The 17899-nt window shown below is 46.7% G+C and overlaps 1 protein-coding gene across 2 annotated transcripts in view; it reads left to right on the top strand.

Annotated features, from left to right (window-relative positions):
• FOXK1 (forkhead box K1) overlaps nt 1-17899 on the top strand; it is a 46562-nt gene that overhangs the window by 10137 nt on the left and 18526 nt on the right. For both annotated transcript variants that reach the window (XM_035340093.1, XM_035340094.1), the window contains exon 2: nt 15063-15260. In XM_035340093.1, the coding sequence (XP_035195984.1) occupies nt 15063-15260 (198 nt within the window). The remainder of the gene's footprint in view (nt 1-15062; nt 15261-17899) is intronic.

Raw genomic sequence — 17899 nt, 5'->3', positions numbered from 1 at the left:
TACATAAATAGTACATTATCTCCTTCCAAATCACTTTCTAAATGAACTGAACCAGCCTCAAAGGAAAATACATCATAGTCATGCTCTGTGTGTTAGAGCCCTCTTCGAGAGTCTGACTGCATTCAAAGGTTAGCAACATCCCACACACGAGTTTTTTCTGGCATATGTATGTGGGAATTAAGATCTTTTCCTGAGCTTTACTGAGGTTACTTTGTTTTGCACAGCCTTCGCTAATGTGTTTATAGGTAGGTCTTAGCTTTGGAAATAAGTCTCCTAGGTGGCTGCTGAGACCTTTCAAGGAGACCAGCTGGCTCCTTGAAAGCAAGCCCTAAGATGATGAATGGCCCATTAGAAGAAAGTTGATGGCATTGCAAATGAGATTTACATGAGAATCAAACTGCTTGAGTGCGTCCAGCAGAGATGCTGAAACAAGTGCCCCTCTCCGGGATGGTTACTGAGAGATTTTTATGAATTGATCTTTAAAAATGGGGCGTTTCTCCTACTTCTCCGGGATATAAAAATACTCAAAAACCTGTAGTAATAAAGGAAGAGTCTTACTGGGAAGCTGGGAAGGGGCATGAAAAGGGGGATAGGACACAAGCTGCGTGCTGTGCATGGCCAAATTTCTGTGGTGGAAGGGGCAGGAGCTGCGGCAAGCTGGAAATTCCCCAGCAGTTGAGCAAAGTTTGAAAAATCTTGGTGTTGAGTTAGGTATGGAAATGAATAACCAGCACGACTTGTCGAGGCCAGCGCTGGCACTGCCACTCGTTCCATGCTGTCACTACATATTTAATTCTCGGTGCGCTGCTTAATTTCTTATTGAAAACAGAACTCTTTGTAGAAGCTGTTACGGGGAAGTTCCCCAGAGCGTGGGTGCAGGTGGGGCTTTTTTTGGCACTGAGGTAGGTGTTAATTGTGGTTTATGATTGAGGGAGAAACGTACTTAGCCGAATGTTTCTGCCAAGATGAGCAAAGAAGGAAAATAGTTAATATTGACCTTTTTAATTTTAACCGAGATCGGTGTGAGCGGCAGAGGCTTGGAAAGCTGCTCAGAACGGCTCTCAAGTTTCGCAGAAGCAGGGAAGAAATGAGAGGTACTGGTCGTGGCCGGGCTGTGCTGAGTCACCCCTTGTGGTCTGCGCTGCGGTGCAATTGAAGCCAGGCTCCTGCTCTTATCTTGAGGGCTGTCTTGGAGGGGGGAAAAACTCTGCCCGTGATGAATGAATGGGGAACAGGCAGTCCTTTCTGCGCAGAAACTCCCTGCGGGCAGGCGTGTGTATGTGTTAGGGAACTGGGGCTCGCCGTTGCTGCAACACCTCCGAAAACAAACCAGATGTCGGTCCGGGTGCTCGGTGCTGCCCCGATTTCATGCTTGAGGGTGCTGAAGCAGCCGGGTGCAGCGTGTTGGTGCTCCTCAGCCTGGGAGACGTGGTTTGCCCGTATATCCCCGGTTGTAGGACCTGCAAATTCCTGCAGGAATGGCTGTGAGACCTCGGTGAATGCTGAGCCAAACTTGCTCATGATCCAAGGCTTGTTGCAGCGTCTACCATTAAGCCTGAAGGCACAGGGCTTGCCGCTGGCTGAGGGAGGACGAGGGTGGTGGCAGCAGAACACAGGCAGAGCCATTGGTGTGCCCGAATTTACTTCGTAGGGCAGCAGTGGGGAAGGGTGGAATAACCTCGTTTGCCATCGTGGTGTGTATTGGTTTTTCTTCTTTGTTTTTGTTGCATAAAGCCTTGGCTGCTGACAGGCACACCGTTGAAGAATATTTATTTTCGCAATGTTTTCGTTTTTTTTTACTTCTGTTCCATTTTTCTGCCAATTTGATCTGTACTTTAGTTTAGTGGTTATCTGATAGGGGTTGGGATTTTATTTTTGATTTGGCTTTTTTTTTTCCCATTTGAAAAATCACATTAGGCTCTAAAATGGATCAGCTCTAAAACTGAACAGTAGGACAAGATACTTATTGCTGATGCTGTCGGAGAGAAACCCCTATAAAATGAATTTCTGCGTCCCGAGAAGATGCCCCAAACTTCACTGTTCCAGGCCAATGAAAAGACCTCTGAGGCTTTGTGGAAATCCTGTCTTAAGGCAGATGTCCACTCTTCAAAGCCAAAGCAGGAGTGACAGGCGTGGTGTTGGTTCTTCTGAGCTGGGCCCTGGCTTAGCAGGATGGGAGCGGCCACTTCCACATGGCCATCAGAAGAGGCCAATATTGACTGGAAGGTATTCAGAAATATTTGATCGGGAGCTGCCCAGCCCCTCAAAGTGGCGCGGTTAAAATCCCAGGAGAGGTCCTGCGAATCCCGAGCACGCCTCGCTCCCTAAAGCAAGGTGCAATTCCTGCCCCACACTGCCGTCGCCGGCGTTAGCACGTGTGGTGAGCAGGAGGAGAGGAGTTAATTTTAGCTTGATTGGCAACACAGAAGGGAACCGAGCTGACTGCGCTGGAGATGGCAGTGGGATGAGATCAACGAGGGGAATTTATTTTCATGCATCGAAGTGGGTGTTCTAAGCAATCTAATTATTTTTTAAGGGAACCAAGACTGTTAACACATTTAATCCTTGAAATGCTCCTGTGGTAGCAGTCCTGCACGCTTAGTGTTGTTGCACAAGGCTGGCAGAGATAACACCAGGTGCGTGCCCCATTCCTCTGCAGTTCCCAGTCTCTGCGCCCTGCTGCCTGGCTCCACAGCCGCGTCTCGGGATTGGGCTCCCCGCTTTTGCTCCTACTCACCTTTGTTTATGTTCTGGAGCCTGTTCAGAGCTGTTTATGATTAAACATTGCTCAAACAGCCAGGTTAAGATTTATTGACATAAAGGAGGCTGGGAGGAGGGAGCGGCTGGCTGGACATCTGCGTCTATTTCCAGCCGCGGGTGATGTTATTGGAATTGCACACGTGTCTGAGGCCGTGGCGTATCAGACAGGCTTCTGTTCAAAGGCACAGTGGCGAGGGACTGATCCCTGTCGGCACAGCACGGTGTGCTGAGAGCTCAACTAAGGTCGTGCATGCTGCTGACGCTCCTTCCTCTTGAGCTCGGGGCGCGGAAATCACCCCGCTGCTCTCGAGCAGGGGGCCACGAGCTTTGTCGAGGTGACGAGAGAGATCCGGCTTTAAAACATGCCAGTGGGGTGAAGGCCAAGCTAGGTACAAACCCCTTAATAGGCAGTGCTGGTGTACAGGTGGCAAGGAGGTTGAAAATGGAAGGCTGGTAGGTGAGCGCTCTTTTTAGGAAAATAAGTTCAAATGAAAATAGAGAAACATCAGAGCTAGAAAGAGGCAGGTTCGTAAGAAGCCATCCATCTTTTCTGAGCTAAAGCAGCGTTTCCTAGCCTCTTTGTTACGTGCAAACAGTGGGGTTAAATGGCTGTTTAGCTTTTGAGGAACACTATATGTAGCACGTCAGAGTTTCTTTGTTTTAAAAATTACAGATATTGATAATTTTCAGGCTTTAAACTTAAAAATAAAATACTGGTAGTACGGTAAGAAATTTAATTGACTGATCAGCCCAGCGTGGAAAGGGACTTTTGCAGTTATGAGACTGGATGATGAAAGAGACAGATGCCCCCCCCAGTACTGCACATAATTTACATTTTCTCTGAAGATCAGATATTTAGTGTTTGGTAAAGAAATTGCTGAGATACAATCTAGACCTCTACAGGCTAAAATACCTGATTACAGCAGCAGTGGGCACACAGAGGCTCGTGCGTGTTGCACGGAGTTTCTTAACTATCGTTATTTTTATGTATACAACCACACACACAACAAAACAACATAATGGGTGTGCTGTGTGTTGCAGATCGTATCAGCCATCTGCAGCGCTGATAGCGAAACTTTCTGGGGCCGGCAGCCAGCCTTGTTTAAACAGAGGCTTCGCCTGCACCTCGTGCCAGCCCGCTTCTTCGGTGGCAAGCGTTCGCACCAGGTTCTGAGGTTTCCTCAGGCCGCTCTTTCTGACACTTTAAACAGCTCCTTATTGCCAGGCTTCAAAATAAACAGCAGCTTTATGGTTAATTTTAGATCCGAAAGACAGTTACCTAGATGCCTTCCGCAGGTAACTGTTTGCACACGAATGCAAAGGTTGTTTTCTGCGCTGCCTTTGTACCGAGAGGCCCGGTAAAGGAGAGAGGCTCTAATTGACACGCGGGGCGGTGGTGGGTTGAGACGTGGCTTCCCATCTGACACGCACAGGAAAAAAAGTGCACTGTATCTTAGCAGTTTGCTCAGAAACACCGAGCTGTTTACAGTAAGGTGTACCGAGGGGAACAGAGCAGCCTCTGTAGCTGCTAGAAGTGGGGCCAGAGCTCACCTTCAGAGACCTTGAAAATAATACAAATAAAACCCTCCAGTCGCTGTGACTGTTGATGCTGCAGATTAATTGAAAGGGATGTAAAATCACAGCCAAGTTAGACCTTCAGATGCTGAAGGCTGGCCGCGCTCCATGCCATCCTCCCTGCGTGCCACTGAGCTGCAGCTTGCTGGTTTCTAAAGGAATGGGAGTGCTTGGGAGGGGAAGAGGAATTCGTCTTCCGATAGTGAGTCCCGTGCCCGGCGCTCCTCATTTGGAGTGAATGGCATATTTTGAAGCTGACTCCAATGTTTTGAAATGTGAAACTGACTGAGGTACAATTATAGTATCACCTCTTTGTTTCTCCGTTCCTCGTGGATAGGCATCAAGTAACTTCCATCTTTCATTGACGTACGTATTTAACAAGGTTGTCTTGGTGGTGGGCTTTAGCAGAGTCGCTGACCCAAGCACCAAAAATAATCTGCCTTAATGGTATTTGTTAAAAAAGCCTGCTGAGGATATTCTTTTGACTATAGCAAGGCTTGATTCTTGTTTTCTGATATCATCCTGCATATTTATAATCAGTCTGGAAATATTTGTCAGACCTACATCGGGATTAGTTTTACAGTAAGTGTTCATAGATTTTTTAAAGAATTATTATTTTTTATATGTATAGATGAATTCAGATCCAGTCAGGTGTGGATTGACCCAGTCAGATGCTCCACTGAGCTCAGAAATAAGTGGTAATTATGGTTTTTCAAGGTTATCTTTCAGCTTTTTGCAGGCATGAAGAGACACAACGAGCTGGCTTAGAGTGGCTTCTGCTGGAGAAGTTTCAGGAAGGTTATTTTTCAGAAACTGCAGATTCTTGTCCCTTTGCACTCTGATAGCTTTCTGGAGGAGATCAGAGCAGCTTCTGGTAGATTTGTTTTTAGTATTGGAGCACCTTTAATGTAAGACCTGTCCCACGATGCTGGGGATATAGGATCTGGACAAGACCCATCCATAACGTGGGCAGGGTGATGACAACAGGAGGAACCTCCTACCGCTCCTGCTGGCTCTCCACCACCTGATTGAAACACCCTTTTCAGCAGTTGCCATGATATTCTTCCCTGCTCTTCTACGAGATTCTGTTTTCATACTCACTGAATTTATTCCCTGACCTTGCTGTGGTATTTCATTACACAGAGAAAAAAAAAAAAAAAAAAGCAACTGCAATATCTTGTGTTTTGTGTTGTTGTTGTTTTGTTTTTTTTTTCCTTTCCTGTACTGTGCTTTATTCTTGAAAGGGGAGAATGTTGAAGTAAAGCTGTGCCTGACATCTCAAATAATTTTCAAAGAATAAAACCAGAACATCATTAAAGAGTTGTAAGGGATGTACAAATAAAAATACAGCCCTTGGTTCTTCGCTATTAATTCTCCAGTGTGGAAGAACCTAGCGTGTTCTCACTTGAAAAATTAACTGCCATTGTTCCTGGCGGTGTTGTTGCTCGTTTTATCAGTTTGCTCTCTGACAGCAATTAAAAGGCTTGCTAGAGAGCCTATCAGAAATTGTAGGGAAGCTGCGTAGAATAAAACGATTGTTTTTTAAGTTGCCCAGCATGGTGTTTCAGTGCAAACCCTCCTGAAGCTTTTGCTTTCAACATCTAGTCATCAGAGCCTCAAAAAAAAAAAAAAAAAAAAAAAAAAAAAAAAAAAAAGCAGCCTATTTTCTGCATGCTTTTATGCTTTTAAGGAAGATATATGTGAACCAGAACAGTATTTTGATGTTCGTGGGGTTGGGCTTCTGGTATCTCTTTTCCTTTTTAGCCTTCCTGATCCGCCTGGGGGTGTTTACCCTCTCCCCCTCCGCCACCTGCCTGGCTCCGTTTCCCTGGGATGGGCAGCAGCCACCTGGGATGTCTGCAGAGGCCGGAGAGGGGTGAAGATTGCAAAAAAAATTCTGTTCATGTCCGTCTGCATGCACAGTGCTGGCCATGAGGGGAATCCCAGAGTTTGCCCAAACTTTCCTGCAAACATGACTTTCTTCAGAGGGGCTTGCTGAAGGTTTCAAAATGTGCCTGTGTGGGGAAGCGTTTCTCGGTGCGTTTGCGAGCCTTGATGAAATGGCATAAAGGGAAGCCCTGTGCAACTGAGCTCAATAGAAACAGTCATTATAGCTAATTTACTTGGTGCTTTTAAGAGGCATAGCTATTCATAAGTTGTGGTTTTGCCTGATGCTGCTGGTAGTATTTGTTTTAAATAGATACACTTGCCCGCACACGCTCTTTGCCCATTTGAAATCTTGTCTGGCTGTGTTGGAAACCTCATTTTAGACACGGTAATATGCAGTGTTAGGCAAATCCCGGTGTAACCTGTGGTGCCTTCTCATTAAGGAAAAAATCCCTTACCCGGTGTATGGTGCCAAGCAAGCGGTAGCGTGAAGCCCAAGGAAAAGGTCGTGTCTGTGACCAAGTGGCAGTTTTATTTTTTTCTGATGTGCTGTCCTTGTTCAGCCATTTAATGTACTTGCTTCCCTCGAGGACAATGGGTGAATAAACTCTGGAAGTGTGGAGGTGCTGAAAAGCACGTGTCGTACAGCGTACGAAGCCCACATGTCCCCTTTGAGGCGACAAAACCCACTCCTGGAGCCCTGACACGCTGCTTGTGAGAATTGCCGTGGGTACGGGATGCAGGAAACACTTCCCGGCTCTGTTCCTGCTGCTGGTGTCTTGCCTCAGCTGACTGGCTTTGGGTTTCGAATAATTAAGCTGAAATAAGGAAAAAAAAATGACTTTTCAGTTTCAGGAACTTTTGAAAATTTCCAGCCTTAAAGCATCGGCGTGGTAGCTGATGGGACATACCTGATACAAAGCAGAGTTTCTCTCAAAATGAATGAGCTGCATCTCGTCCTCTGAGAGGAGAAGGTGCTGTTTGGATCATGTGATGCTCAAATCTGAGCCTGTGGTTACGTACTCTGTTTTTTACTTATCTGCCAGAAATCTGCAGCACTGCTGCTGGTACCTCCTCCTTCCCTTCGTCCCCTCCGCCTCCTTCGTGTCGGTGCTGCCACGTGGAGGGCAAGGCCAGGGGGCTGCTCTGCCTGGCAGTTCCCTCCAACGAAAAAGAGAATGAGTATCAGCTCCGCAGGTGTTTGGATGGTGCTGCTGGCACAGGGGTTACATTAGGAGGAACTGGCCAAGGAGAAGGAATGGCAGGGGGGAAAAGGAAAAGCCCCTTGCAGCAGAGGAACAGTTTCAAGTTGATCTGCATGAGATTGAGCGGTGTAATTAGTGTCATTTTGGGAGGTTTTCAGGGAAGAAGGAACCAGTGAGCCATCCACGAGCCACAATTTCACCAAGCTAGCCTCATCCCAGTGAGCCCAGGGTGGCCAGAGGAGGATTTCTAGCAACCTCAGCTGCCTTGTGGGGAAGGACAGAAAATCCTTCCAGTAATCCAGAGCTAAAGGCTAGTTGCTGCTAATGCCACTGGACTGGTTATGAGGAATGCTCACTGCTTTCCAGTGAGTTTGCCTTTACTAAAAGCAGTTTGATGGTAGGTCTGGTGCAGACATGGCAGCTAGGAGGCAGCTAAATGCCAGGACTGGGACAGTGAGGTTGAGTTACACATCTGCTGTCACAGGGCAATGGAAGTGGTTGCTGGCATTTTTCTGGAAAAAGTTCCCAACAGAAGAAAACTGAAATTCGTGAAGTAGAATTAAGATCGCTCTCTCTTGAATTCAACTCCTTATTTCAAGCCTGACCTCAGTCCCGTGGGCACACAGACAATTACAGATCCGTCCCAGCTGGCATACCTCCTTCGTGTATCTGTGATGTTAAGCAGGACAATACGGACAACACACGGTGATTGTGTTACGAGGCATCCAAGGCAAGTGAATTGTAAACTTGTGGTAACTTTAAAGTTAGAAACCAGTCCTCCTGGATCTAAACTCCTATCGTGCCTTACAGAATAACTATGACCAGACATTTCAATGGGTTGCTCGGTCTTTGTGGTGGTTACGGAGGTCACTGTACTCCTTTATCTGCAGATAAGCTCCGTGCTTTGTGATCCCAGTTTTCCATCAGTTATGTTAAGGTACAGAAGTCACTGTTAGTGTTTTTTCTTCTAACTAAACAGCAGTGGATAACAGTAGAGGTGTGTTCACAGGGAGTTCCACAGTTTTTCCTTGTCCTGGTGCTGTCTGGCAACGTGCTCATCTTGCCTCATCTTGGCTTGAGTTGGTTCATCCCGGGAAGAACAAATGTACCGAAGTGTCCCCGTGGCCTTTGTCAAGGAGCAGTGGATTTGGGGCCTCACCATTTACCTAAAGGCCCCTCGGTTCTCTCTTTGTAAAAGCAGCAGGTTATTTTACCAACAATCACATTACAGATACTTCTCTGGACTCTGTGGGTTAGCTTTCAGTAGGATTTCTGTGTTAAATCTGGTCAGACCAGTAGTGCAGTGGAAAGGGAAATAGCAAACGCTGAAAACGTCATTGCTCTAAGACTGTGGTAACCTCCAAAATGGACGAGGCAGTCTTCACAACCTGGCAGTTACACTGCCTGTGTCCCCTAGCCTAAAGAGATGTGAAGAAAACAAACAGAATGACTTTTAAATTGCCACGGTGATAGGTGCATGCCTGTTTTGTAATGTGTATTTAGACTTAGGAGAATAAAACCTATTTGTCTTCACTCCTCCAGAACTCCTTCTGTAGTTGTGGTGCAATTAACTTTTTCATTTGGGATCCAGATAGCACCAGCCAAGTAGACAATAAAGCAGGTTTCTTACTGGTGTTGGCCAGAAAATGTTATTTAAAAAAAAAAATAAAAAATCCCTGAGGTGTGGGGGGGAGAACAGGAAATGTTGGCTGATGGTATTATTAGTTTGTTGTAAAGGAGGGGTGAGTAGTACATAATCTCCTGTGACAGCTAAGACAGCTGTACAGAGCTTGTTGTATGGTTTCATGACATCCCTTCAAAATAATATTCACTATAATTCACTCGCGATTGAAAGGTGGTTTTGTTGCTCATGCTTTTGCTTACCTTGCTGCTTCAGACAGCTGCAGTTCCAGCAAAATAATCATTGTGAGCACAATGCTGCTGATGATTATTGCCATCGGGGAGCAAGGGGCTAGCTTCCTTTTGGAGAAGCTGGAGAAAATTGATTTGGCTATTTCCCTTACTGAAAGGGGTTGGGTGGAGGAGGAGCCCTTCTAAGCATTTTGCAGTTGAATTTTTTGTGTTTCGTGTTTTTTTGTTGCTTTGAAATGTGTTGTTTGTGGTCAGGCTCCCCACGGTCAGAGCGAAGCATCACAAAGCAACAAATCCTGTTGTGCAATGGTCGTAGCAGTGATTCGCACCTTGTTTTGGAAGAAATGTGAATCTGAGGTAGTTGCTCTTGGGTCAGGTAGTTTGCTTATCTGTCCACGGGCAGGCCTTCAGGGCTTAGATACGTGTTTAGGTAAGTGAAGCAACCTCTTATCTCCTTCTAACCAAATTTAGTTTGATCTTGGGTAAACTTTCCCAGTGAGTCTTTTCATGTTGGCCAAGGCACCTCCTTTCAGACAGCTTCAAGGTATCGCAGGAGCAGGGAGTGGATTTATGACTTAATGGGAACGTGATTTTCATAGATGGTAGCGCGTTGTTCTTCCCTTAGCTGATTACAGAATACCAGGAAAATTAGCTGCAGGAGGTAATGGGGGCACTTCTCTGTGGAGGCAGCTGCATGCACTGCCTGCACACTGAAATTTTGGTGTTTACCTACACCTTGCATTAAAGAGTGAGAAGTATCTCTCTTACCCTGTGGTGATATCAAGTCAGCTTGAAATAACTAGAAATGGTAATGGCTTAACAAAGGTGACTGAAGGCAAATTCTCACTTGAGCTGAGAAACCCGGCGTGTGTTTGGAGCTTTGTGCATGGGATTAATATGATGTTCTTCTGGGTGAATGGCATGGAACTGGTGAGGAGTTGGTTTCAGAGAAGTTAGAGGGGACAGAGTAAAGGCTGGTGTGTGCGGTTCGGTTGGGGATTTTAATACCTCTTAGGAGGGCTTTTGTGGGGCTCCTCAGTCAAATTTTGGCTAGTAATGACACGGTTCTGTTTCACCATGGCAATTGGTGCTGTAGTGAGAGCTCTGCCTGTCAGTGTTTGCTGGATCTGAGCAGGGCACTGGCTGGGGACGTGACCACGACCTCGTAGGGTATGGCGTAGCTGCTGTCCCCTTGTGTGGTGCGGCAGAGGGAAGGGTGTCAGGGTCAGGGGGTGCCAACGGTAGCTGTGAGCTTAAAAAGAAAAGGTGGCAGTTGCAGCAGAGGGAGACCATGCCTAACTCATTTTTCTGAATGGAACCACAGTCCCGTGTTTCAGTTCTGATTCAGATGGCGAAAAGCGTTACTCTCAATGAAGCATCTCACGAAACGTTTCTTGCTCAGCCTGTGCCCTGGCACTGCTCCTAGCACGGGTGCTCGGGGCGTGTTCGCAGGAGCAGCGGCTTCCAGAAACTGCAGCACGATGGAGGAGGCAGACGTGGTGCTGGCTCAATGATGGCAACTCGAGTGACAGCTCTTCTGGTTACTCCCCTTTGCATCATAAACCAGAATGATGTTATTTATATATATATATATATATAAATACATGTGTATGTGTATAAGCTTCTCTATTTTACCTTGGCTTCTTCCTGGTCTTTGTCTTCTCCATTTTGACACCGTGCTTTTGTGCAGTGTAAATGCACAGCCCTGAATCCAGCTCCGTTTCCTGTCTCCTTTCTAAGTCTCTTCAACAGCCTTTTCTTGCCCTTGTGAAACAGATTTTAGCAGAAGCCATTTGGTGTGGAGCAGCACGCAGGGTGCTCTAACAAAGAAATCAGTGAATAGCCTCCATTTCTACCGATTCTGGCACTGCCTTTTGCCAAATGCACCTCGATTCCCTTTGCATCTGTGAGCAAAAGGCACTTTGAGGAGTGGGGGGGCGGGCAGGAACATTTCTGGTTTTTATGGTGTCATGCAGGGTATGGAGTTGTCATGCAGCCTTTTTTTTCCCTAACCATTTTCCCCGAAGCCTGCATTAGGGGTGAATGTTTATGTAAAGTCTAGTGTTCCCTAGCGTTTTATTTTCAGGCCTTACGTAGATGAAATGCTTGTGGTCACTGTCACTGGTTCACCACATGAAGGAAGCCTAATAGCATGGGTGCTGTGTTGTCAGCGTGAGGAGCTTGTCCAGGAAACTTTTGAAATTCTGTCGTACTTAAAGCAAACAAACATTTCTAGCAATGTTTTTTTTTATTACGTCGCTGTAGCAATGTGTGGCATGTGCACTCCTCCTCCTGCCCTTGGTCTCCGATGTATATATAGCGTGCGTCCAGTGAGCTCAGGCATGCAGCAGGGAGCCAGCAATCCGTTTGCTTTGACTTTCTCCTGCCTGCAATCTCACAAGGCAAGAATTGTTTCCATGCAATTTATGGAGCCTGGTGCGTTCATGTGTTCTTGGTTTTAAGACAGATACTCTCCCTGCCTTGCAAGGATCCTAGAGGAACGGGAATCCTTTTCCCACAAGGAATTCAGATGCACTCATACACAGTTACATCATGTTTTATACAATAGGTGAGGTTTATATGGCCTGGGACCGCAGGTTGGACCTGTCTGGAGCAGGTTATCGAGGATAGCTCTGCACTTCTGCAATCGAAGCAGGCTGCCTCCTGCCTGCAGGTCACCGAGAGCTTTTTGTGGACCGTTAATTTATTGCTCTGTAATCAGCTGGGAATTTCCAAGGTGATTAAAAGTGTTGCATCTTAAGACACCTTTGGAAATAGCAGTCACCTTCATTATGCTTTGTATGTTGAGTCTAACCGGTGCTTTCACATTGATCGTTTTCTCATGATGGAAATGTTAAGCCGTGGTAGTAATTGCTGTGCATCTTTGATAGGAATCATGCGACATGGATCAAATAGTCTAATTCAGCTTAAATAACTTCAAATATATACAGTAATCTTAGTGAGAGCGTGCTCGGTTCTGCTTGGGCTGCCTGTCTTGTCCTGCTTATCTTCTGGAGAAGTACAGTTCTCATAGGCTTCAATCCTGCACTGATGTGCCTCGGTTTCTAAATAGGATTACCTGATACAATTTGCATTTATCCTCCTTGGTAGGAAAGAGGTTAATTAAGGGAACAATTAGAAAAGCTCATTAAAACTGCATCCAGCTTTAGTGTAATGAAAAGCAGCCCTCTGTGACATGGTTCAGAAGTGAGGCTGTCCCGAGTTCTCGGTGACACAGCTCCCTGGTGTCAGTGCGTGTGGGCTGACCTGGGGCAGTGTCTCGGCCGTGCGGAGGCTGTCCCTGCTGGTATTTCTGTGGTTGTTGTAACAGGGACTCCAACAATAACGCTAATCCCAGACACCTTCCCCCTGAGGGAGGGGAGGAGTTGTGCAGGAATCTGTGCTCTGCGTTTTGCATTGCACTTCCATTTCTTGCATCCCAGGTTTTTACAGCACTGAAAGCATGCAGGCTCTGAGGACCAGCTGCCCTCACGCTGGCTGTGCTGGCAGCAGGAGCTAGCACAGCCCAGGCTGCAGAAGCCTTCTGAAACCATGCCCACCCTCGCATACATCCACTCTCTGCTTTTTGTGGGACTGGTTCTTACAAAAGGGCCACGTACGTGCTGGTTGGCAAATCGTTAAAGCTAGCTGCATGGCCTGGGTTCTGCTCCAGTGGGCCGGGAGGGCTGTCTTTCTAAAAACGAAATCCCAGCAGCCAACAAATTGTTTGCCTGCGGAGCCAGCCCAGCCCAGCCCAGCCTCCCCGTTTCTCTCCCTCGTTCCAGTGCGGGTAAATCACGTGGCTGAACCCGATAGCTCCGGGGAGGGCTCCCAAGGAGACGCTGTGCGAGATGGGCCTCTTCTGCTGGGTCGGCGTAGACTTCGTCGTTGGGCTTGACTTACGATTTAGGAAAACCAAATGTTAGCTTTGTAAAGATTGTCAGTGCTCCTGGACTGGTGGCAGCGGCCTGGGTGCAGTTAGCAACTTATTGATGTTGTTAGAGCAGCAGAAAAGGAAACAGAGCTGAGGAGCTGGATGCATGACCTGGAGGCAGTGACAGGAGGAGATGCTGGCCTCACGTTACTCGGCTCCTCTGAAAAGCAGAAGGCGGTGGCACTGGGACAGGGCTCCCTGCTGCTGTGCACCGTGGTGTGGGTCTGGCCTCAGCCGTGCTGCGGAGCTGCCGCAGGGCACTGCAGCCAGACCTGTTGGGATTGCACCCAGCACTGTTAACGAGGGCTGGTCTGTCCTGGGCTCGGTTAGAAGGCCTGGGCCTAAATATGGCCAGGCTGCATGGCCAGCAGTGGTGTTCTTATTTAATGCATTAACAAGCGCGGGAGCTCTGAAGGGAATGAAATGCAGTGCAAGCTCCTGCTGCTCATAGCAGAGCCACAGTGATTCCATGCTGCTGGATGCTGAGCCAGCTCACTCGAGATGAGATGGGAGATGAGGAGGAGCTTCCCATGCCAGAATGATAATTTTGCTCTTTTCACAGCAGGTTTCTGAATGTTACCTTACAGCAGAACTAGATTGTGTGGCACCAAGAGCAGGAAAGGATGTTTTTAGAGCAGCAATAAAATGTTTCCCTGCATTTCTCTCACTAGCAGAGGTGAGATGAGGCAGTCACAAACGCTGATTTACTTGCCTACCACTTGGCTCTGTTACCTGCAGGATTCAATAATGCCCTGGTTAAAGGGATTGTGTTCAGCCGTGCTCGTGGTGCTCGAACAACACTGCCCACGTCCCTTCATTTCCTTCTATAGGCGAGGTGCTGGAAGCCAGCACAATCGCTGTGCTCTGCTGGCCTTTCCCACGGTGAAACCTGGTTTTTATTTCCTGCTTCTTTAACCTCAGTATCAGTGAAATGATCCCTGGAAAGCTTGTATTGATTGCACATTATTGTCTAATTAAAGCGCAATAAGTAGAACTGCAGAACACTCGCTTTTACGGCCCCGTGCCTATTGTAGACACTATAAATTAGAAAGCTTTCTGTTCAAATACGGAAAATGTCAGTGCTTATTTCCTTTTGAATTTCACAGCATCTCTTGAAGGCTACACATGTAGATGTGTGATTATTTTCTTTTTCTAAGTAACAATTGGAACAAAATGTTTTTATATAAGAAATGAAACCCTACAGACTTGTAGGGGCCCTGTTCTGACCCTCTTAGCTATAATCCATGCCGTCTAAAGGAAGCACTTGTAAATAAATGTTTCTTTAATAGGAAACCTGCTAGATGATCTTTTAGCATCATGTGCAGAGATATAAAAGGGTATTAGTTTTACAGTGTGTAGAGGCCGGTCTCTAAATGGTGCTGTCTGGTCTTCCCTGGAGGCTGTTTGGGCTGGCTGGTCTTTATGGCTTTTTTGTGCAGTGCTACTCGTGGCCTGATACTTTCTAGTAACTTATACCTTCCTGAATTAATGTGCAAGGAGCTAATAAAAGATAAATTCTAGACCTTGATAAAGCAGGAACCCAACAGTTTGTCTTTGTAGTTCTACGTCATGCTTAGTCATTGATGGAATACATCGCCTTGGGGAAATCATTTAGCCTACCCAAGCCTTCAGCTTGCATCTGAAATCCCTGTGATGTATATGCAGTGATTTGTGAAGGATGAACAGTTCCTTTCCTAGCAGAAAGACGCTATAGTCGGTGGTGGATTTTTATTGAATCATTAATATATACATAGCATAGTTGCATATAAAAACATTCAAACTGTTTAGCATCATGTGTGACAGTGACTTTCCCTTTCTTTCCTATACAGGTGTACTTTTCGATTCCCTAGCACGGTTATAAAGATCCAGTTCACATCTTTGTACCATAAAGAGGAAGTAAAAGAAGAAGCCTCATCGCCTCCCCTTCGGCCACTTTACCCTCAAATATCGCCTCTGAAGATCCACATCCCGGAGCCGGATCTCCGGAGTGTGGTCAGTCCCCTCCCGTCCCCCACAGGCACTATCAGGTAAGATGTTACCCATCCCCAGTCATCCTGCAGTTCTTCTCATCTTTCTCTGCGCATTATGGAAACTCCATCTCTGTTCTGACACTGGCCTTTATCAGCCATGTGTTCTTTTATCCACTATACTTGATGCATGAAATGCCCCGTTAAAAATAACTTGTTAAATATCTGATGTTCAGACTGATGGAACACAGTTTAAAATTTTGTTGCCTAAATGCAGGGCGCAGGGGTTTTGTTTAAGAGCTCAAAGGGCGGGGGCTGGCCTCAGCATGGAGCTGTTTATCTTTGGCAGAGGAATTAGAGAGATCTATCAAGAACCACCTATATACGCGGAGAAAAGAAAGCAGGCAAATATTGTTAGGACTGCCTATTTTATTTTTATCTCAATAACATTCTGCTGTTGCTGGGTGGTGCCTGTGTTATCTGGAGCTAGGGACGAGGGTGGCCATTGGCATGTGGTTTCCTGGGAATAGAAGGAAATGGGGAGGATGCTGACCGTGTACCGAGAGGCTGTAGCGTTTTGAATGGATGTCTGTGCGAGTATCCTGTTTTGTAAGCTAACTGATTCAAGAATGTGCAGTAGACATAAGCTGAACATCAAGTTACTGTCTCGACTGTTTTCTCTCCTTTCTCAGCAAAGAGTTGATGTTACAGCTTTGCAGTGATCTCTTTTAACATTAAAGTTGTTACTTAAAGTATAATGAAGTAGTAATAATTAGTTAATAAAGTAATAATCAGTATCTGATGGTATAGGGTGATGTATTACAGTTTTAACAAGTGCAGACCCCAGAATAACGAGAGTGTACCTGGTAACAGTAATAGCTGTTGGTTTGTTTTCTTGTCCATAGATTTGTAAAACATTGTAATAAACAAACATATTCTGTCAGTTAGTGCTAATTTGGTGAGTAGTATTCAAATCGACATGGCTGAGAATGACTTCAGGGTCACAATGAAGCCCGTTTGGTTTTGCATAGGCCTGGAGGCCCTTGCTTGTTTGGGTTTTTCCCCCCTCTTGCAGAGCTGCACAGATGTGCAGTGCAGATATTCTAGAAAGAGGGGGCTGGAGGTAGCTGTGGTTTCAGCCCTCTGTTCAGGCACTGCTTTTAGTTTATATTTAACCTTCTCTTTTTAGATGAAGCTTGTTGCTGGGAGGGGAGGGGGATGGTTTCTTTGCCAACATATGGTATTTAGTTTCCATTCAGTCATCCTGTGCAGAGCAGCACAGTGTGGTTTATGTTACTAACAGAGGCTGTATCTTTTGACTCTAGCATATGCCTGCAACTGATATTTGACTCCCCGAGAATGTTTCTTTTGCATAAGGAGAAAGTGGAAATAGTGGTGTTGAATTGTGCTCGGCCCCTAACGGGGTGTTTACTAAAGATGATTAATGAGTGCATCCGTTTGTCTCGAGCAGAAGCAAACCCAGCAGAGTCTTCAGAAAACCTCAAAAGACATCTGAGGTTTCACTTGCCAAATCCCTTTCGTTTCTGAGTTCCTCTTCCAGAGGAGGGGCTGACACGTTTGTAAACATCCCTGCTCAGCCCCTTCGACCTCCCTCTCTCCCTCCGTGGGGTCTCGCAGCTCTCGGGTACTGCGGGGCCATGATCTGGGACACGATCTGGGTGTTTAGCCCTGAGAAGGGGAACATTGCTCTTCAGGACCGTGTCGATGTGCACTCTGGCTGTCTGTCTTGGTGTCTTTCTATCAGCACATGAGGCTGGCAAGGTATCCTCAGCCCCTTCCCCAGGGCAGGGCTGCAGGGGGCTCGGGGCTGGGACCCTCACCCCATTCCCCGGCTGTCTCAGGAGGCGTTTTCACAGGCTCTGCTCTCATCCTCCTCCTCCCTCTCCCCCTTTCCAGTATTTACTTTCCTAATTTGGTTCGTTTGCCTCGCTCCTCCCTGATTGGCCCATGGAAAATTAGTGCACTTTGGAAATCCTTGGCCGGGTGAAATTTCCTTTTTGGAAAGCGGCTCCCGGCCTCCTCTTCCTGCCTCCACCCCGCAGCAGGCCACAGGCCGGGGCCTTACCTGCGCTCCCTGCACCCGGACGCCCCTTGGTCCCAGAACCAGCCCTGCCCTCCTGCCCCCAGCCCTGCTCTGCCTCCCAATTCACACTGCAGCTTGCTTCGCTGAAGGTTCCCCCCCCTGCAAGCTGCTGGGTTTCTTTCCAGCCTATTTATTTTCCCTCTGCGAAGTGCACCGCCTAGAGAAGGAATGAGCTTTAGTTAAACAAAAGCAAACCTGCCACCCTCAGCAGCTTTGCAAAGCAAGATTCCTGCTTACTCCCAGGGAGAAGCATTTCCACTGTTTTCTTAGCTAGGTGTTTTATCTCCAGGAGGGGCTGTTTTGCAGATGTTTTCAATGCTGTTGTACAGCTTTAAGGGAAAATGTTGGCTGGCAGCATGCTTTGTGAGGCTTACACACAGGCAATAACTTATTTCTTCCTGCTTTGAGTTCAAAAAAACTTTAAAAAAATCAGACTTCCACGGTCTGAAATGAAAAGGCCACTGTGGTTGCAAGAAACTAGTAGCAGCAGCCTGTCCATATTACATCATAAGAAAGGGCAGAGTAGCACCTGGATTCAAGCACAAATCTCTTTCCAGTAGACTCATGGCACTGCAAAGCTGTCTGAAAGCCACGT

This window comes from Oxyura jamaicensis, chromosome 14 (genome assembly GCF_011077185.1).
Source record: "Oxyura jamaicensis isolate SHBP4307 breed ruddy duck chromosome 14, BPBGC_Ojam_1.0, whole genome shotgun sequence".
NCBI classification, from domain to species: Eukaryota; Metazoa; Chordata; class Aves; order Anseriformes; family Anatidae; genus Oxyura; species Oxyura jamaicensis.
This window is presented reverse-complemented; position numbering and strand designations above follow the sequence as displayed.